The sequence below is a fragment of the Abramis brama genome (genome assembly GCF_963993115.1).
Source record: "Abramis brama genome assembly, chromosome: 19".
NCBI classification, from domain to species: domain Eukaryota; kingdom Metazoa; phylum Chordata; class Actinopteri; order Cypriniformes; family Leuciscidae; genus Abramis; species Abramis brama.
Window position 1 is genome coordinate 16,053,742 of NC_139981.1, and position 21,281 is coordinate 16,075,022.

The following is a 21,281-nucleotide window of genomic DNA, read 5'->3' on the forward strand; positions in this document are numbered from 1 at the left end:
ATTGGTTGAAAACAATGTTGTTTCTGGATCAACTCAGGATGAGGATCCAGGAACATGTCTCCTTGTGCAAATCACATTAAATAAATATATGTATTTTAATAATAATTTTATATTTGCTGCTGAGAGAGTTTGCACTTCAGTTCATAGATTATGGTTGCAGCTTTTTTATTGTATGTCTAATAATAGATATATTTCTCTCTTAAATCTAGGTGTATAATGCCTACTCCCTGAGAGCAGATAGTCTTATGGGGGAGTTTAAGGTACGCTTTCATATAATCCACACAATCCTAATGTCATTTGAATATATTTACCATGTGTTCATGGCTTGGTTAGAATCCTAATATCTAATTCATAGCAAGCATTTGTGAAGAGTACTTGATGTTTGAGTGTGTGTCCTTATAAACTCTTTCAAACACTGTTTTAACAGCTGGATGTTGGCTATGTCTACGATGAGCCTGGTATGTGAAGAGTTTGGCTGTTGGATCACAAACTGTTATATTGTGCTATGCAACACAATACAAATTTGTGTAATGGTTAAACAGTTTAAGCATTGTCACACCATTACATATTCATATTTGTGTAATGTTTTTTCTTTGATAATCTGTGGTGTGTCCCTGTCAGGCCATGCAATTATGAGGAAGTGGCTACTGCTAAGTGACCCAGATGACGCCATTTCCGGAGCCAAAGGATACCTGAAGGTCAGCATGTTCATAGTTGGCACCGGAGACGAGCTTCCGGTAAGTTCCTAAGTACATGCCACTCTGAAAGTTTAAAAGAATTGTCAGGCATTTTCAGGAACAGTTCACTCTGTTTTACAACTGGCAGTTTCACCATTTAAAATTGAATTAATTTGTCAGAGCCAAGAGTCTGACATATAGGACAGTTGCACCTTAGGCGATCTGAGTTTGAGTTAACTTGTTGGTCAGGTGGAAAAGCGAGAAGCCAGTGAGGAACAGGATGACATTGAAAGTAACTTGCTGCTGCCAGCTGGAGTTGCTTTACGATGGGCTACGCTGAGTCTGAAAATCTACCGAGCTGAGGACATGCCACAGAGTAATCATGACAGCAACACACCACTGCAATTCTATATACTGCCAGTTCTATTCTCATTCTCAAAAGTAACATGCTACTTTTTTCACATCATGTTCAGTGGATGACGCATTTGCCCAGACGATAAAGCACTTATTTGGCGGAACAGAAGAAAAGAAAAATTTGGTGGATCCTTTTCTAGAAGTCAATTTTGCTGGCAAAAAGGTAAAAAAAATAAAAAATCAATGTTTATTGCAGAAGAATTTGTGTGATTGGTAAAGGATTGTGATGACTTGCTTCTCTTTTTTCTTTTAAGGTATGTACAAAGATTGTAGAGAAGAATGCCAATCCAGAGTGGAATCAGCTGATTCACCTGCAAGTTAAGGTAGGAAGGGTGATAACCTGGTACTTTGTTAATAGGTTAATACAAATTATTATAGGTTAATATAAAATTCAAGCAATTAAATTGTGACAATTTCCATGTAAAAATGACTATATCTCTTTGATCTTTCCTTTTAGTTCCCATCAATGTGTGAACGTATCAAGCTCACTGTCTTTGACTGGTAAGTTTCTTTATATGACTAATCATTTTACAGAGCTGACATGTATATATATACACACTACCATTCAAAAGTTTGGGGTCTGTAAGATTTAAGTCCCTTATGCTTACAACAACTACATTCATTTGATCAAAAAACAGTGAAAACAGTATATACATTGTGCAATATCAGTATCATTTAAAATAACTGTTTTATATTTTAATATATTTTAAAATGTATTCCTGTAATGGCAAATATATTTGTAGATTTCTTTCAGGATTTTTTGATGAATAGAAAACTCAAAATAAATCAAAAATCTTTTGGTACTTTGTAAGGTTGCACGTTATTTTGATGGTCCACTTCAGACATTCTACTAACTACAAGTAACTTGCAACTACATGTCAACCAACTCTCATTAGAGTATTAGTAGACTCTAGTAGATTGTTAGGTTAGGGTTTGAGTTAGTAGAATAATTTGAATTTTAGTTGCAAAGATATTTATGGTCAGTAGAATGTTTATTGGGTGAGCATCTATATAAATGTTAGCAGATATTAAACAGACAGTCTACTAATACTCTAATGACTGGTAGTTGACATGTAGTTGCAAAGTTACTTATAGTTAGTAGAATGTCTAAAGTGGACAATCGAAATGAAGTGTTACCCAATGTAAACGTTTTGAACAGTAGTGTATAATAATCTTAAATATATGTTGGTGCTGTGACCTACCAGTCGCCTAACATGCACATTGAGCTGTGATGCTCATGTCAAATCAGTAATGTGACAAATCCCAATCCTGCTGTCCCCTGCTTCCTTCCAATGTTTTCCTGTCCTCTCTCTTCAAAATATAATTTTTTTCATATCCTATTTGAAAGGGATCGGCTGTCAAGGAACGATGTTATCGGGACCACCTACCTTAATCTGGCTAAAATAGCTTCATCTGGGGGGGAAATTGAGGGTACAGTAAGATTCTTTATTTGTGTCTTATGAGGTGCAGGAATGAATTAATATAGATTTCACTGTAGAATGTTAATGAAGTGTCTGTTACATTTTTCTTTTACACTGCAAACTTTGTTTTAAAATAGCAAAACTTTCAGAAAAAAGTTTACAGTCGAAAATAATATGCAAAATATGCATCCTGTCTAAAACTCAATTTCTTCATCAGAATCCTACTCAGAAAATGGACAGCCTCCTTCCTTTAATGGTATTGTGAATGTTATGGATTTTAATATTATTTAATTGAACTTATAATTGTATTATTTTTTATGTTAAAATACTTAGTAAAAGTAAAATAATCTAATTTAATGTTTAACATTTGACATATCAACTTCAGGCTCCAAAGATGTGAATTTGATGTCAGTTTTGCGAATTTTTTAACCTTTAATCTATTTGCTTTATGCTATCAATTAAAAAAAAATTATTTGTGTGTTTTTTAAGTTTCAGTTGTGTTGATTTATTAGTCATCTCGAAGCATCTCTAACCCATTATTTTTCAGTAGACACCACAGAATCTGAGGTTGGCTTCCTTCCAGCTTTTGGGCCTTGTTATATTAACCTTTATGGAAGTCCAAGAGAATTTACTGGCCTACCTGACCCATATGAGGATCTGAATTACGGCAAGGTGAGTGTTGTAAAGAAAAATGCTGTGCTGGGGTTTTGGTGAGAGCTACGATATAGAACATAATAAATACTGGCCAAACCCAGCAACAATCTTAGAAGGACAACATCTCTGCAACACCTTGACTTTGAAGATAATATTGTTATGCACTGTTTGCTCTGCATAAAAAATGAGCAAACAGTACATGCCACCATTCTACATTCACACCCTCAGTTATTATGTTGCACAATCTGTGGTAGTTGTCAGAGCTGTTATTCTAGGTCTATGTGTTTTAGGGTGAAGGGGTCGCCTATCGGGGAAGGGTTCTGATCGAGCTTTCCACTCAACTGGATGACAAAACTGACAAGAAAATGGAAGACATTTCAAACGATGAGATTCTGGTGACACAGGTAACAGCAAGCATTTTCCACTCTGTTGAATCCTGGAAAAAACATTCATCTAAAACTAGGGAATTTCTATTAATATGATAACACAATCATTATTTTTTGCAGAATAGAATTCCAAATTATTGTTTTATGTACTTTTACTGTGCAGAAGTACCAGAGGAGAAGGAAGTATTCCTTATGTGCCGTGTTCCACAGTGCCTGTATGCTTCAAGAACCTGGAGAACCTATTCAGTTTGAGGTCAGCATCGGAAACTATGGAAATATACTGGACTCTACATGCAAACCTCTGGCCTCCACTACTCAGTATAGCTGTGCAGTTTTTGATGGTGAGTTTCTCATAATGCCAGTAGCCATAACAGATACAAATTGTCCAAACATGAAACCCTGAGACCTGCATTATTTTGATAATAATTTGTGTGTTTTTCCCACAGGAAATCACTATTATTACTTGCCCTGGGCTGATTCTAAGCCAGTTGTTATCCTCACATCTTTCTGGGAGGACATAAGTCATCGTTTGGATGCGGTGAACATCATTCTCTACATTTCTGACCGACTGGTATGATTTTAATGCATCTTCATGCCGTGCAGTGATTTAGCAAACAGATAAATGATTCAGAGCAATAACATATTTTTATGCCTTTCTTTAGCAATCTAACATCATCTCTCTGAAGACGGCCATAATGGCTAAAGTGTCTGACTCTCGCCTAGCTGAGAATTGGCTGAAACTTATCACCCAACTCATCGATGACCTTTCCAGGTATATCCCAGGGGGTAAACTTTCTTATCTCCCTCTTTTTATTATTACTTTTACAATTGCCCTTGGAGCAAGTACTGTTGTCTCAACAACAAAAAAAATTACTAAATGTTTGTTGAATAGGATTTTTTTTTTTTTTTTTTTTATGTTGTCAATTTTAATGAAGACCAGATGAAATGGAGGCATTGTGATATTCAATTAAACAATTAAAGGATTAGTTCACTTAAGAATTAAAATTTCATCATGTTCATGTCTTTCTGTTTTCAGTCAAAAATAAATTAAGGAAAAACATTTTTGAGGAAAACATTCCAGGATTTTTCTCCATATAGTGGGCTTCAATGGGGTACAACGGTTTGAAGGTCCAAATTGCAGTTTCAATGCAGCTTCAAAGGGCTCTACACGATCCCAGCCGAGGAATAAGGGTCTTATCTAGTGAAACGATCTGTCATTTTCTAAAAAAAAAATAATATAAATATTTTTTAACCACAAATGCTCATCTTGCACTAGCACTGTGATGCGCCATGCATTGCGTAATCACATAGTTAAAAAACTATATGCCAAAAATGCCATATGCCATTAAAGTAAAATGTACTAAAATGTATAAATATGACAAAAAATACTGACTAAATTAAAAGAAATATGACCAAAACAAAATATTTTGTAAAAATGAACAGCGCCTTGTGACTAACTTTATCTATCCAGTGATGCCTACCATGTCAGACATGTGATTAACTTAATGCTGAACCTGATGACATGTGATTAACTTGACGCTGTTGCAATTAGTTACCAGGTACCAGATTTGGAGGGTAAGCCAAATCTGACAGCGCTTGATATTCAGATCAAGAATCTGCGTGATAAAACCATGGCCAGTGTCAAAGAGGCGGCTATTCGCATGAGGGAGGAGGCTGTTGATGTTAGAGCTACAATTGCTGATATAGAGGACTGGCTGGAGCGACTACAGCAGATCACAGAGGAGGTTTGACACTGCCTCATTAGACACTAATCTAATTCTACTGACTGGCTTTTTAGAGTTTGTAAGCAGAAGATAATGTTGTATATCCATGTGCAAATCATGAAAATAATATTATAGTCAAATGTACATAATCACTAGCCCTTGAACATTAACATGTATGTTTAAATACACAACACAGCCTCAGAACAGCATGCCTGATGTCATCATATGGATGCTGAGAGGAGAGAAGCGTGTGGCCTACGCCCGCATCCCAGCCAATCAGGTGCTCTACTCCACCCATAGCGAGCAAGCTGTCGGCAAGTACTGTGGCAGGAAGCAAACCATCTTCATGAAGGTACAGTAGAAAGGATCATATTGGAACTGGAATTTTGATTTGTGGCACATCATAAGGGTACACAGGATACACAGAAGTCACGGTTCGGTACGTACCTTGGTTTTGGGGTCACGGTTCAATACGAGTTCGGTACATTTACATGAATCGCCTGTTACTAGTACTGTATTCGTCGTCTGACTGTATGCACCGAACTGTGACGTTCTGGATGAATACATGTACCGTTACACCCCTAACATACTGGGCCCTATCTTGCACCCAGCGCAATTGACTTTGTACACCGACGCATGTATCATTCCTATTTTGCAACCGACACACAGCGGACTTTTCCCTTCACAGACGTACGTCGGTAAATTAGGGATGAACTTGCGCTTCTGGGGCGGTTCAGCGAAAAGAGGAGGCGTGTTCCGGCACAAACGTTCCCTGGTGCTATTTTGCAGTTCCAGAAAACAATTCCGTGTTCAGATGCTATTTTAAGGGCGCATGCTTGGCCATAATGTAGCGTGTGCACAACGCGCATACACTTTGCTTCTCTCATCTACACACAGACGCAGCAGTTGACATTTTTGCAAACCATAAATAATTACAAGGAAAAATATTCCACATGAGGGAAATCATTGTGGTGTCCATGAAGATGTGGCAAAATAGTCATACATCTAACCTACACATTTACCAAAATTATTATACGCCTGTTTAACCGAAGCTAATTTGGGTGGGTTTCTCCCATCCCCATACAATGTCACTTCTCTGTCTTTTACGGCCCTGACGAGAACGTCGGTCTCCTCAGCTGTGAACCGCTCCTGGTGTGCACCTGGCAAATCCGCCGTTATAATAGCAATCCGCCATTGAACAAACACGCCTGCTCTTAAAGGGAATGTGAGATGATGCTCTGACTGGTTTATTTCACGTTACGCCCAAACCATACATCTTAAATGGTATGGTATGGTACAGTATGTTGCATTCAAGGATTTGCACCTGCCCACACTTCCAAAAGAACCAAAACCTGGTTCAATGACCATGGTATCACTGTGTAATTACTGTGTGATTTCATGTAATATTCTAATTTTTTGAAATCCTGTTTTCATGGGTTTTATGAGCTGGAAGCCCAAATTATGTACAAATAAACAACTAAATACTTGAAATCGTTTAAGTTGTGGGCCCTGAATCTATAATCTATGGAAGTTTAACGTTTTGAATGGAATTATGGAAATAAATAAACTTTTCCATGATATTCTAATTTTTTGGAAAGGGTCTGTATATATATATGTATATATATTTCATTTAATAATATTGTATATTATAATAATCATTGTTGAATATTAATTAAAATAGGAATTATTATTAAGTATAATATGAAAGTGTAATTTATATAGAACATTTTTATAATAATGTACTGTAAGAATAAATGTGTAGCTATGTCTTTGACAAAATTGTTGTGAATTTTAACTTATTTGTAATTATAAGCTTAAAATCCCTTGAACATACTGGGAAAGAAAATATAACTTGTAAATTTTGATTGAATCAAGAGAGTAGTGTGTAAGACATAGCAGTTAACACACATGCAGGCAATGCCAGTTTGATTTCCCAATCCGGTTCTTCCATTGTTTTTAGTACCCAATGGACAAAAACAAAGGTCTCAAGATCCCTGTGCAGCTGCGTGTGAACATGTGGTTGGGTCTGTCTGCACATGAGAAGAAGTTCAATAGCTTCGCAGAGGGCACATTCAGTGTGTATGCAGAGATGGTTAGTAAAAGTGGACAATGAAGTAAAACATATATACAGCCATATTGAAATATCTGTTGTGGTCTGTTGTGTGGAACTTCCCTTAGCAACACTATATGGTCCCTCTCTGTTCTCCTGTGTTAGTATGAGAACCAGGCTCAAGTTTTTGGGAAGTGGGGGACCACAGGTCTAGTTGGCCGGCACAAGTTTTCAGATGTGACGGGAAAGGTGAAACTGAAGCAAGAACGTTTCATGCCGCCCCGGAGCTGGGAGTGGGAAGGAGACTGGTCCGTTGACCCTGAGCGCAGGTGAGCTGATGATAACTGCAAAATATACAATGTGATATTTAAAGGCATATTTTGAATATGATTATTTATGTTGGTATGATTAGTGTGATTATTGAGTTTAATTTTTTTTTTACAAACATTTAGCTTAAAACTACACTGCAACAAGTATTGTTCCATGTTCATTCGTTTTTCGATTTAAAATTGAAAGTAGAAAATGAGAAAACAGCTGAGGTCCGTGTACAGATAAATTAATAAAACCAGTGGGGTGCCAAAGAAGTTGGCTGATGGGTAATGTGGGTGCAGATGCGAGATAACCTACATTCATATTTCTGAAATAATCAGCTAATATTTTTCTGGTAATTAAGTTGTCGAACACATGCCTATAGATAAGAAAACCCTTTAGGCCCTGCCCAGTGCGATTTGTGTCAAAGCATTCCTTAGTCCGGTTGTTGGATGAGAGAGAGATTATTTGTAACAAACACTTTAAGAATCCGTCCAGCAGTGGAGGACTAATTGTTCTGTTGCACGGAACTGTGGAAGAACCAAAGTGGCACGGGTTGATCTTTGGTCGACCAATCAGCAGAAAGGAGCGTTTCATGCCCGCCCCATGTGGAAATCGAATATTCAAGCCATTTATCCTTTTGCGGAAGCCTTGAACCGCAACGGAAAAAAAAAAAGTGAATAAAGTCGTAGCATTTCGTGAATAAAGTCAAAATTAAGAGAATACAGTCTTCCGTAGAAGTCTTCTGTGGAAGTATGTGCCACATTAAGTTTGGACCAGGATTGTTGTACCTCCTCCGGCGGAGTCTTCGTGTTCGTCTATAGGCAACACCATCTGGGTCGAGAACACTTAAACAGTAACTGTACTGTCTCCCTCTTCACCGTAAATCCTTTCTGGATACATTTTAAGTGCATTATTCTGTATCCAACCATTTAGCCGGATCCCATGATTTCCTCAGATATAAAGCTGGCTACCTCCATCCAGTCTGAAAAGTGTTTTCACCTGTAAAGTCTATTCCGGCAAAGTATATTTTGTAACGTCCTAAGACAAATGGTGATGCCATGTTTAAAGATTAGCACTTGTAGAATTTCCTTTTGTTGAAAGCCCAGATAAAAGTAAAAAGCTACTATTATGTTTAGTTCCATATGTTTCGACTTTAATCTCAAAATATTTTGACTTTAATCGGAAGCCCTGAACCGAAACATAAAAAAAAAAAAAAATCCGTAACATTAATTTTTCTAAAATTACGAGAATAAAGTCGTAGCATTTCAAGAATAAAGTCGAAATGCTACGACTTTATTCTCGTAATTTTAGAAAAATTAATGTTACAGATTTTTTTTTTTTATGTTATGGTTCAGGGCTTCCGTATATGCATACTTGCTGAATAAACCTTTTTTTTTTATTCACAAATACAAAAAATTTACTGACCCCAGACTTTTGAACGGTAATTTGTATTATTAGTAAAGTGGGTTAGCTGTTTTGAAAAGTATACAATCAGAGGAAACTGTGGTAACATACAGGCGCAGTTGGCCCTTCTGAAACATAAACACAGTCTCTCTGCCAAGCTCTCTCTGCTCTGTATTTATATAGTCAGCTCATTTTTCATTCCCCAGGGCCTCTTATACTGATCCCACTCCCTACACGTACTGTCATGGCCTTGGCTTAGTGTTTGTTTGACTGTTTTGTGTGTGTTGAAATAAACGTGTCGCTAAAGCCCCGCCCTGTGTGTTATGGGCTTGACTCAGTCTGCTTACAGAGGCTGACGCAGGGCACTCTGAATTCACTGATGAGGTCTACCGAAACGAAACCCGCTTCCCTGGTGGAGAATGGAAACCTGCCGCTGAACCTTTTACTGATGTGGTGAGAGAAGAAGCACTGCACAGTGAAGAAGATAGAGCAACATTTAATGTCACATTCAGCATGTTCACATTTGAGTTGTAAATTTGAATTTCGAATATAGTTTGGAAATTTGAAGCAGCGTACCTTTTCCTGACTTCCTGTGGACACATAGAAAGTTCATTTTTCATTCCATGAAAGTTCATTTTTCATTCAAAGTTCACAACTACAATTCCACTCCTTTAGATCACTAGGTGTTAACACTATGGATGGTGTAGTGTTTTAAATCAGTAATTCACCCAGAAATGAAAATTCTGTCATTATTGACTCATTCTCATGTTTCACATCCAATTTATGATTTTCTTGCTTCTGTGGAACACAAAAAGGTGGTTTTTGGTCACCCTTTTTAATTTAATATAAATGAATGACTGGGACTGCAAGCTCAAAAATGTCAAAAAAGCAAGATAAATGTATCATAAAACGTTTTTCTATACAACCATATGCCTAATGATAGCTTTGTATGATGAGCATCTGCTTAAGTTGGTAAGTTGGTAAGCAGTGATGTATAATTCATGAATGAATGCTACATTTTAGTCAGATCTTTTCAATGAATCAGTTGATCCAATTAGATTAATCTGGTTTTCAAGTTCAATTCACTTTACTCGATCCGTTTGCAGCAGTTCTCGAGTTTACAGCTCACTGAGTGGAAGATTATTCTGTGAATTATATTTAAATTTCAGTTTGTTCATCACACCAAGCTATTGTGCTGCATTGCTTCAGAAGACGATTTTTATTATACTTTTATGGTCTTTGTGTACTTGAAATGATTCAAAATGTCAAGAAAGTTAGGTATTGTATTCATGTTCAGAGAAACATGAGGGTGTGTTAATGAGGATCATATTTGGATAAACTACCACTTGAAGTATTGAATGATGGGATGTGTTCTGTGCAGAATGGAGAGAAGGCCCAGAACCCTGAAGACATTGAGTGTCCCCCGGGATGGATTTGGGTAGATGACTGGAATTTCGACAGCAACAGGGCAGTTGATGAGAAAGGTCAGGAATTATGACTCCTGGGACTGAAACCATTGCACAATACACATAATGATAAGGTTTGACTGAACAGATGCAGTTTGTGTGTAATGCATACTACCCTTCAAAAGTTTGGGATCAGTAAGTTGTTTTTTTTTAAAGACATTTATAATGTTTGTTTTTTTCAGCAAGGATGCATTCAATTGATCAAAAGTGTCAGTAAAGACATCTTTGACGTTATAAAAGATTTTTATTTCAAATGAATGCTGTTCTGGTGAAAATTATATTGAAATAATCTATCACAGTTTCCACAAAAATATAAGTAGCACAACTGTTTTCAACATTGATAGCATCAATCAACAGCATATTAGAATGGTTTCTAAAGGATCATGTGACACTGATGAACATTCAGAAAATTCAGCTTTGAAAAGTGCATTTTTAAATATATTAAAATAAAAGATATTTATTTTAAATTGTTATAATATTTCACAAAATGACTGTTTCTACTGTATTATTGGCCAAATGAATGCAGCCTTAGTAAGCAAGAAGATACTTCTCACAAAAGCATTAAAACATCGAATTGACCCTACTCTTTTGAACGGTAATGTACATCAGTCAAATATATGCGCTAATATGTCACATATTAAATGCCACGCATTATCATGAGTATGCATCAGGTCATGAAGTATCCCTTAGATGTGGGAGCTGATTCCAGAACTTAACATCTGTTTTTCAATTGTCAGGATGGGAATATGGTGTCACCATTCCTCCTGATGATAAGCCCAGGTCTTGGGTTGCTGCTGAGAAAATGTACCACATCCATCGCAGGAAAAGACTGGTCCGACCTCGCAGAAAGATATCAGACACTCCCACTGTAGAGGTGAGAAAGCCTCACTAACGTTACTTTCTGATTTGTAGATTGGCGCTGTTGTTTTCACTGTTGTTTTGTACTGCAACTGAATTTAACTTCTGATTGAGGATTAGTGATAATCATATTAGTCAAATATTGTCCGTAATACGTATAATCACTGTTTTGACAACAGAAGAAAGACTTGGGCGATGGCTGGGAATACTCGTCTCTGATTGGGTGGAAGTTCCACAGGAAGGAGCGTTCCTCAGACACTTTCCGCCGCAGACGCTGGAGGAGGAAAATGGCACCATCTGAGCGCGTGGGCGCATCGGCTATCTTTAACCTGGAAGGGGCTTTGGTTAGTCCATTTCTTGTCTTGAATGACTGTCAGAAAACAAAAGTAGATGTTTGAAATGCGTTTTATTTTGGTTACAGTATGACATTTATTTGTCTCTGACACAGGATTAAACGGTATTTCAAGGATTATTGCTTGTTTTTGGACTGTTCCTGTGGTTGTAGTTTGATGTCTGAGAAAGATTACAAATGAAAAGACTTATTACATTAAGAACTTAATTTTATAGGATATTGAGCTTTTTAAAAACTCACTTATTTTTCTTTTCTATTAGGGAATAGATGAGGACGAGAAAGGCAGCAAAAATGACACGGCTAAAATCTTTGGTGCCAACACACCCAATGTGTTTTGCAGATTTGACAGTGAGTAATGTTTATACATGCCTGCTGATTAAAGGACTCTCTAAATTCCTAACACTGATTATATCTCTGAGACTAACACACCCCTCTACTTCCCGACAATATGCAAAAAAACAAAACTACAACAAGAAAAGATAGGGAGCCAATAGAAATCCTGAACGGTGCTGATTTTGTTATGCTATATTTATTTCTTTTTATTTCACAATTGTGACATTATAAACCCATAAAAAATGTTCACCCAAATAAACAGATTTTTCACCCAAATCTCCATGTGTCTCTACAGAGTCATTCACCTACCATCTCAGAGTCTACGTCTATCAAGCCAGGAACCTTATTCCTATGGACAAAGACAGCTTTTCTGGTGAGGGATTTTTCCATCTAATATGAATGCAATTCATCACCTCACCTCAGGTTATGCACATGTGTTTTTAATAGATGATAGCTGACTGGTCCTTTGTATGGTGTTTTCACAGATCCCTACGTGCATGTGTCTTTCTTACATGTAAGCAAGACCACAGAGATCGTTAAGTCCACCCTCAACCCCATATGGGACCAAACCCTCATTTTTGATGACATTGAAATCTATGGAGACCCTCAGACCATCGTTCATAACCAACCCAGTATCGTTCTGGAAGTTTATGATAGTGATCAAGTGGTATGACTCTCTGTTAATACAAACTCAGGTCTGCATGGAATTTGCAAAAAGTATTGCTGACCCTTGAATGATTTCAATGATGATTCAATCTTGATCCATGGATGTGTTGCAGGGGAAGGATGAAGCTATGGGCAGGTGCACGTGTCCTCCAGTAGTGAAACTAAACCCAGCAACCCCATTAATACCTAAACTCCTTTGGTTCCCTGTCACCATGAAGGGACGAAATTCAGGAGATATACTGGTAGCAGCTGAGCTCTTGCTGAAAGATAAGGTTGTTTTAATTCTTATTTGTCATTTGTTATTATTTTTCTTCCACTACCCATACATTATTAATGTATTAAACACAAGAAAGTATATTTAATTATGAACATAAATATATATATATATATATATATATATATATACATACATACATGCTTTTAATAATCAGACTACTCACCGTCATCTGTCCTCAAATACAGTTAAATACATATTTGTTGGGATGTCATCTTAACCACACCACCATAATGATTTGCTTATCCACTATGCTGTTCATTGTCAACCTCAGGCAAATGACGTTAACCTGCCCCTGGTCCCACCTCGAAGAAGTGAGAATCTGTACATGGTTCCTCAGGGGATCAGGCCTGTGGTGCAGCTCACTGCAATTGAGGTAATGCAGTCATCCTTATGAATAATGTGCTTAAACCAAACAAAATTGCTGCCAGTGTGTCATCCTGTGTGTTTTGACAGATCCTGGCCTGGGGTTTAAGAAACATGAAGGCATATCAGTTGGCTACAGTGTCTTCCCCCAGCCTTATAGTTGAATGTGGAGGGCAGATTGTTGAGACTGCCATCATCAAGAACATCAAGAAAAATCCCAACTTCCCTGGATCTATCCTGTTCCTCAAAGTGGTACAGTACCTCCTAAAATATAAGAAATAGCTTTTGCTAACCTACAAAAATTAAACTGTGCTGTTGAAATGTCTGTGTATACAAATCAAAGGATCCAGCATCATCTATCATGAACAAACTAAGGCTTCGCTATTGCTCTTTTTAATGGTTAGAGATTGAAACAAACTCTAGTGTTGAACTTTGATGCGTAACTCATCCCACGCTCTTTGTGCTGTGGACATAAAAGTAAACACAAATGATGAGGCTTGTTGAGGACAGATGTCTACATTTCAGATTATATTTACAAATGAAAACATGGGAATATGACTTGGGACACTTTAGAGTGGGCTCTTTTGACATAGGTCAGTAAGCGACCATCCAGAACACCTTAACAACCACCTAGCAAGGCCCTAGCAACTACCCAGAACACTGTAGAAATCCAGAACAGTTGCAGTGAGTTTTGCATGAGCAAGCATTTTCTTTAGAAAATGCTACAATCTTGTTTTTAAAAGACCATGTGCTGCACTGCTTCCAAATGTAATCATGTTTTTGATCCTAATACATACAGTGAAAATAAAAATATAAAAATCATTACCAAGTAGTTGTGTTTGTAAATGAAGCTTTGTTGGTTTTGAACAAGCAGAACCATAACAAATGAAGCTTTGTTGTTTTTGAACAAGCAGAATCCTAACAATGTCTCTCTCTCTTCAGCTTCTTCCTAAAGATGAGATGTACACTCCACCCATTGTGCTCAAAGTTATTGACCACAGGCCCTTTGGTCGGAAACCAGTCGTTGGACAGTGTACTATAAACTCCCTAGAGGAGTTCAGATGTGATCCTAACACAGGCACCACCGAGGTGGCTATGTCTGCCAAGGGTAACATTTTACTAGAATCATTTTTTTATTAATTGAAATAATGAATTAATATAAATATAAATCAACATAAATCATATAATACATTTTTATATATGTACATAAAATAAAATCAATAAAATTACTGTACTCTGCACAATGACAATACATTTCTAATATCTATCAATCTAATCAAGAGTAGTGTATAAATCTTTTTTTTTTTCGTGTTAATGTTGTTTATGTCAGTTGGTTTTCAGGATAACACATTAGTTTACGGTCCAATTTTCACTATTAACTAGTTGCTTATTAGCATGCACATTACTAGGATATTGGCTGTTTATTAGTACTTATAAAGCACATACTAAAGGGGTGGTTGAATATGATTTCACTTTTCTAACTTTAGTTAGTGTGTAATGTTGCTGTTTGAGCATAAACAACATCTGCAAAGTTACAACGCTCAAAGTTTAAGGCAAAGGGAGATATTTTCTTTTAAAGAAATCACTTTTTAAGGACTACAACAAACGGCTGGTAGGGACTACACGACATTCCCCGCCCCCGGAACACGATTTATAGATTATCAAGACAGAATATGCTAATCAATGATAAGCTACATAAATTCACCAACTAACCATTCAGAAATGTTGTCTACATGTTGTCACTTCTTCTTGAGTTTCTCCATCTTTCTGACTTCGGTTTGAACATAAAAGGCTAAAAGTTGCATGTCTGTGTGAGGTAAAGGGAAACAAGTTGTTGTAGCTCCTCCCCCTGTGCTGGGAGCAGCAGCTCATTTGCATTTAAAGGGACAGACTCAAAAACGGTGCGTTTTTGCTTTCCCTCAAAAAGTGACAACTTTAACATGCTATTTAAAAATATCTGTGGGGTACAGTATTTTGAGCTAAAACTTCACATACACACTCTGTGGACATCAAAGACTTATTTTACATCTTGTGAAAATGGCATTATACCACCCCTTTAATGCCTTATTCTGCATCACCACATTCTACATCCCTAATCCTACCCAATACCTAAACTTAACAACTACCTTACTAACCTTTAAGCAGTAATAAGGAGTTTGAGGCAAAACTCAGTTAATAGTTAGTTAATAGTGAGAATGGGACCCTAATCTAAAGTGTGACCGTTTTCAGTCTCAGTTATACTGTAATTATTTCATGTATCATTTCTGTCTCAGTGGCTATGATGTCAGCAGCTCCCAGAGATGTCATCATTGATATGGGAGACAGAAAGCCCAGCCCTTCAAAACAGGTACAGTGAACATATATGAATTTTGTCCTCAGAATAATTTCATTTATTTGTAAACTTTATAATAGTTAGTTTACGTCTCTTTTCCCTTTGCCACCCATTTGTGATTTTCCCACTGCCTGCAGAAAGGCAAATAAATAGCCTTTTCTCATTATATAACAGTCTGGAAACTATGTTGTTATGGTGCAAAATAGCTGCAGACAGATTGTTACAGCATCTTGAACAAGCAAACTCACACCTTTTATTCCACAATCTATTGTAGGAAGAGGACACAGTGGACTGGTGGAGTAAATTCTATGCCTCCATTAACGAGCATGAAAAGTGTGGCCCTTATCTCCAGAAGGGATATGACACTTTAACTGTGAGTTAACTTGCCTGCTCTTACCATCCTGTTTGGATGTTTGCATCCTGCTTATGTTTCAAAGATAAGGAATGACTATTGTTTTGTGACTGAACAGTGTTAAAAGTATGTGTTTGTTTCAGGTCTATGACACTGAGCTTGAGGTAGTCCCAGAATTCAGAGGGCTTATAGACTTCTGCAATACATTTAAATTGCAGAGGGGTAAAATGGAGGATGAGGAGGAAGACCCCTCTGTAGTGGGAGAGTTCAAGGCAAGTCTGTGCCAGTCAGCGATTCACAGAGCTTTTTTTACTTTTGAAGTGATCGGCTTTTCATAAAGGGTGGCGGTTTCCTCGTCATTAAATAGCTTGGCTGCTTAAACAAAGGTTGTTAGTTCAGTCCAAGTAGGGGAGACTTTTTAAGGCTATTTCAAACCTGCCCTGTTCAAACACTGTTGTGACATTGTGTAAGGCTTATAATCACTTAACTGTTCACCTACTGGTGTAAAGTATCATGCAATAATGAAAACATTTTAAAAGCATGTTTCCAAATTCTGGGATTCTGGACACTCTAAACACTGAGAAAAGTGGGTAAAAGAGCTTGACCAAAAAAGTAAAAGTAGTTGTAAGAGTATGAATTATATTAGGCTGCCATCTAGTGGTAGACATCGGACTAACCAAGATAATTTTACTTCATGATCTGCATTCGCAGGGGTCGTTTCGCGTGTATCCCTTGTCAGATGACCCAAATGTCTCAGACCCACCTCGGCAGTTTAGGGAGCTGCCTGAGAGCTGTCCTCAGGAGTGCCTGGTCAGAATCTACATCATACGTTGCATTGACCTGCAGCCTAAAGACAACAATGGCATGGTGAGTATGTAGCCAATTCACAAGTAAAAGATTTTGATGGTTCAGTAAGCATCACATTTTACATCTTTTGACTGGTAAATTTTTTGTGTGTGTCTCATATAATTATTCTTTCTTTCTGAAGTGTGATCCTTACATAAAGATTTATCTGGGAAAGAAAATGATTGATGACAGAGATCACTACAAACCAAATACTCTAAACCCAGATTTTGGAAGGTGAGAATATAAATAGTGAAGCATTTACATACATGTAATTGTGTATTTCTGATTTTTCTTTTTTTTTTTAAAACAATTTTTATATATGTTCACAGAGTATTTGAGCTAAACTGCTACATTCCACAAGATAAGGACTTGAAGATTTCCATCTATGATTATGATCTGCTCAGCTCTGATGAGAAGGTTGGGGAAACCGTCATAGACCTTGAGAATCGACTTCTTTCTCGGTTTGGCTCACATTGTGGAATCCCAAAATCTTACTGTGTGTAAGTGGTTATTTTACTAGCGGCCACTTTTTTCTTAATAGTTTTAAAGTCCCATAACCTATTACTAGACATATTCATGTACTCAGTTTGAAATACTATATGTAAAAGATCTGGGGTGAACCAGTGGAGGGACCAGATCAAACCATCTCAGATGCTACAGAATCTGGCCAGGATGAGAGGAATTCCTGCTCCTCATATTGCAGATGATGGCAGTTTCGTGTCTTTTGGAGGACGAGAGTACAGGCTAGATGAACTGGGTATGCTCATTCAAACCATTAGACCTTTTCTGGACCTCAACATCATGTACATAAACTACTGTTCAAAAGTAAAAACAAAACAAAAAAAAAATACTTTTATTTAGCAAGAATGCATTAAATCGACCAAAAGTGACAGTAAAGACATTTATAATGTAAAAAAAATATTTCTATTTCAAAAGAATGCTGTTCATCAAATAATCCTGAAAAAAATATGTATCATGGTTTCCACATAATGTTAGGACAACTGTTTTCAACACTGTAATAATCAGAAATGTTTCTTGTGTACCAAATCAGCATATTAGAATGATTTAGGATCATGTGACACTGAAGACTGGATTAATGGCTACGGAAAATTCAGCTTTGGCATCACCGGAATAAATTACATTTTAACACAGAATGAAAATGAAACAGAATTGAATAGAGCAGGAACGCTACACATATACCACAAGCATTAATGTGGAACACTGAACTGAGGAAACTGAGGGCTTAAATAAACAGGGAATGATAATCAAAGAAACAAGAAACAGGTGTGCAATGAAATTAATGAATGAGAACACATGCAAAACAGTGACAGGGAAAACCATGACAAAAGCTGCTTTTCCACCATCGGGTTGAACAGTTCTTCTCCGTTATCAGCCCTATAGTGGAAAATGAAATCATATCCTTACCGGCTATGGAATGGAACGGTTAAACAAAGAGAACGGTTTGGCCCGATGGTGGAAAAGTGGCTATGGAAACAAAACAGAACATGAGTATAAACTATGAAACTAAACAAGACATGAACTTAAAAAAACCCTTTATGGTAGTAAATAAAGATACAACATGTTGTTATTACAGTTTTACCTGATTCAGCACAAATGTACATGATGTATATTGCATTTCTACTTTGGTGTGGAACTTACAGCACCATAATGCTAAATAAGCATTTTATGATGACAAGATGAATTTATATTACTTTGCTTATAGAGGCCAATAAAATCATCCACCAACACCTGGGTCCACCTAAGGAGCGAATCTGCTTGCATGTGTTGAGAAGGCAAGGCCTCGTTCCAGAGCATGTGGAGACCAGGACCCTGTACAGCTCCTACCAGCCCACTCTCTCTCAAGTCAGTCCCCACATCCCCAGCTTTTCTAATACATACTCAACTTTGTAGTGATTTTATCCAGATGTACCGTCTGTGTCACTCCTGTTTATTTTGTCTTTGCAGGGCAAAATCCAGATGTGGGTTGAAATATTCCCCAAAAACCATGGTATTCCAGGACCCGTTTGTGTCATCACTCCTCGCAAACCTAAAAAGTACCACCTTATCTTCCTCACATCTAGTAAAATTACTATGTGTTTGTTTTTGCTGTTCTAATGTGTCCCCTTTCACTGAAGGTATTTACTGCGAGCCATCATTTGGAATACAACTGAAGTCATCCTGGATGAAACCAGCATCACAGGAGAAAACATGAGTGACATCTATGTGAAAGGGTAATATTAGCATAATCATTTTGGAGTAAGTCATTTATACTGTGTATGTAATCACTGTGATTAATTAATACACTGCCATTCAAAAAAAGAGAGACTTTTATTCAACAAGGATTCATTAAATTGATCAAACGTAAAAGTAAAGACATTTATGATGTTACAAAATATTCGTTCCTTTGATCTTTCTATTCCTACAAAAATGTATCACGGTTTTCAAAAAAATATTGAGCAGCACAATTGTCCAAATCTAAATATTTTAATGATTTCTGAACAATCATGTGACACTGAATAATGACTGTTAAAAAAATCAGGTTTACCATCATTTTTTTAAAATATAATAAAATATAAACCAGCTAATTTATTTATATTTATTATTATATGTATTTAATAGGTGGATGCCAGGTATGGAGGAGGACAAGCAGAAAACTGACGTCCATTACAGGTCTCTAGATGGAGATGGAAATTTCAACTGGAGATTTGTCTTTGGCTTTGATTATTTGCCAGCAGAACAGTTGTGTCTTGTGTCTTCAAAGGTTAGTGGTTTAAAAAAGTGTAACTAAATTTTATATGAAGTGTTCTCATTCATTGATAGTCACAATGAACCCTGTTTTTTATTTTTTATTTCCAGGAGCACTTCTGGAGTCTTGACAAAACCGAGTTCAGGATCCCTCCTAAACTGATCATTCAAATCTGGGACAATGACAAATTCTCCCTGGATGATTACTTAGGTGAATGCTCTTGTTCAAATCTACATATGTACCCACCAGACGTGGGTTAATCTTTCTCTTTCTCTTTTTGGAGTGTATGCATTATTTTGGGTTTCTTTAGAAATGTTGATGGTAAGTTTGATGTTTTTGGGAATTGGTATATTATCTGCTGGATCAGATTTTTGATATCACTGCTTTCTTAAACAGGCACGGTGGAGCTGGATATGCTTCACCTCATTCCTCCAGCTAAGACCCCTGAAAAGTGCTCTCTAAGCATGCTAACACAAACAGGCAAGAACCTCAAACCTACATCACTCTTCTCCCAGAAGTCAGTGAGAGGCTGGTGGCCTTGTGCCATGGAGGAAAATGGCAAAAAAATCCTGGCTGTGAGTGAAGCTTACAAGCATATGGATAAAAATAAGATATATGACATGTTGCATACTGTATATGCACGGTACAAACAGTAAAGACCGTTCTCTTTGTGGTATTAGGGTAAAGTGGAGATGACTTTGGAAGTGGTGGAAGTGAACGAGGCAGACGAGAGGCCTGCTGGGAAAGGAAGAGATGAACCCAACATGAACCCCAAACTAGATCCTCCAAAGTATGAGAATATCAGTGTTTGGTCATTCAGTATCATGTTTAATTAGATGATGTGAGTAATACTTTATTCTGTAATATATGTAAACAGCCGTCCAGATACGTCCTTCTTTTGGTTCACAAATCCATGCAAGACCATGAAGTTCATCATATGGCGCAGATTCAAATGGGTCTTCATTGGACTCATTATTCTAACACTGGTGATCCTGTTTATCGGAATCCTCTTATATTCCTTCCCTGTAAGTCTTTATCAAATATTATCATTAGTAAATGAGCTAATTTTCTTTTTCTCAAAGTAACTAAGTGATTTGCATTTTCTAAATCTGCCCTTTTATCCTTGCAGAACTACATTTCCATGAAAATCGTGAAGCCGTTTTGAATGGAAAATTTCTAGATATTGCCACAGCAACTTGCAGTGGGAAACAGTCAGTGGAGAACCAGTAGAAATGTTTTTATGTATTTTCCTCTATTTTTATATCTAAAAATACTTGAAGCTATAACATACTCCAAGTGTTATACTTTTAAATCTTTTTTGTAGACAACACTGGGTTGGCAGATTACAATACTGCTAGAAGTTGCACTATATTTGTTTGATTTCCCTACTATGTTCTTTTTTTATATTCATAAAAAATTATTAGAGTTATACAGTGCATTGTAGAACTTGCCATTCTGTATCTGCTCCTTTGTTGTTCATTATTCATTAAACAATTATTTCTTGTATTCTTTTATGTTGTGTTCAGATACCAAACATGATATTATTAGTATATGATACATGATATATAGTAATTGCATTGATAATACACAATTTGTAATAATTAATTTGCATGAAAAAAAACCCTATCTTTTTTCCCCACAAATAATT

At 36.9% G+C, this 21,281-nt stretch overlaps 1 protein-coding gene across 4 annotated transcripts in view; it reads left to right on the forward strand.

Annotated features, from left to right (window-relative positions):
• The window catches only part of myofl (myoferlin like), a 33,154-nt gene extending 12,015 nt beyond the window's left edge, over positions 1 to 21,139 (forward strand). For 2 of the 4 annotated variants that reach the window (XM_084092580.1, XM_084092578.1), the window contains exons 9-53: positions 210 to 260; positions 428 to 458; positions 622 to 737; positions 927 to 1,053; positions 1,151 to 1,254; positions 1,346 to 1,414; positions 1,549 to 1,592; positions 2,440 to 2,522; positions 2,730 to 2,768; positions 3,060 to 3,184; positions 3,457 to 3,570; positions 3,716 to 3,893; positions 3,999 to 4,123; positions 4,215 to 4,324; positions 5,105 to 5,297; positions 5,473 to 5,628; positions 7,237 to 7,368; positions 7,492 to 7,655; positions 9,381 to 9,495; positions 10,424 to 10,526; positions 11,246 to 11,382; positions 11,546 to 11,710; positions 11,979 to 12,066; positions 12,347 to 12,424; positions 12,537 to 12,718; positions 12,831 to 12,989; positions 13,266 to 13,367; positions 13,448 to 13,609; positions 14,300 to 14,465; positions 15,631 to 15,704; positions 15,964 to 16,062; positions 16,185 to 16,313; positions 16,753 to 16,908; positions 17,030 to 17,121; positions 17,217 to 17,387; positions 17,496 to 17,644; positions 18,611 to 18,750; positions 18,853 to 18,941; positions 19,023 to 19,118; positions 19,507 to 19,648; positions 19,744 to 19,843; positions 20,030 to 20,208; positions 20,314 to 20,423; positions 20,511 to 20,658; positions 20,763 to 21,139. In XM_084092580.1, coding sequence (XP_083948706.1) covers positions 210 to 260; positions 428 to 458; positions 622 to 737; positions 927 to 1,053; positions 1,151 to 1,254; positions 1,346 to 1,414; positions 1,549 to 1,592; positions 2,440 to 2,522; positions 2,730 to 2,768; positions 3,060 to 3,184; positions 3,457 to 3,570; positions 3,716 to 3,893; positions 3,999 to 4,123; positions 4,215 to 4,324; positions 5,105 to 5,297; positions 5,473 to 5,628; positions 7,237 to 7,368; positions 7,492 to 7,655; positions 9,381 to 9,495; positions 10,424 to 10,526; positions 11,246 to 11,382; positions 11,546 to 11,710; positions 11,979 to 12,066; positions 12,347 to 12,424; positions 12,537 to 12,718; positions 12,831 to 12,989; positions 13,266 to 13,367; positions 13,448 to 13,609; positions 14,300 to 14,465; positions 15,631 to 15,704; positions 15,964 to 16,062; positions 16,185 to 16,313; positions 16,753 to 16,908; positions 17,030 to 17,121; positions 17,217 to 17,387; positions 17,496 to 17,644; positions 18,611 to 18,750; positions 18,853 to 18,941; positions 19,023 to 19,118; positions 19,507 to 19,648; positions 19,744 to 19,843; positions 20,030 to 20,208; positions 20,314 to 20,423; positions 20,511 to 20,658; positions 20,763 to 20,798 — 5,328 coding nt within the window. In that variant the 3' untranslated portion in view covers positions 20,799 to 21,139. The remainder of the gene's footprint in view (positions 1 to 209; positions 261 to 427; positions 459 to 621; positions 738 to 926; positions 1,054 to 1,150; positions 1,255 to 1,345; positions 1,415 to 1,548; positions 1,593 to 2,439; positions 2,523 to 2,729; positions 2,769 to 3,059; positions 3,185 to 3,456; positions 3,571 to 3,715; positions 3,894 to 3,998; positions 4,124 to 4,214; positions 4,325 to 5,104; positions 5,298 to 5,472; positions 5,629 to 7,236; positions 7,369 to 7,491; positions 7,656 to 9,380; positions 9,496 to 10,423; positions 10,527 to 11,245; positions 11,383 to 11,545; positions 11,711 to 11,978; positions 12,067 to 12,346; positions 12,425 to 12,536; positions 12,719 to 12,830; positions 12,990 to 13,265; positions 13,368 to 13,447; positions 13,610 to 14,299; positions 14,466 to 15,630; positions 15,705 to 15,963; positions 16,063 to 16,184; positions 16,314 to 16,752; positions 16,909 to 17,029; positions 17,122 to 17,216; positions 17,388 to 17,495; positions 17,645 to 18,610; positions 18,751 to 18,852; positions 18,942 to 19,022; positions 19,119 to 19,506; positions 19,649 to 19,743; positions 19,844 to 20,029; positions 20,209 to 20,313; positions 20,424 to 20,510; positions 20,659 to 20,762) is intronic. The other 2 variants (XM_084092581.1, XM_084092579.1) reach the window with 1 other exon arrangement.
• Positions 21,140 to 21,281: the final 142 nt, after the last annotated feature.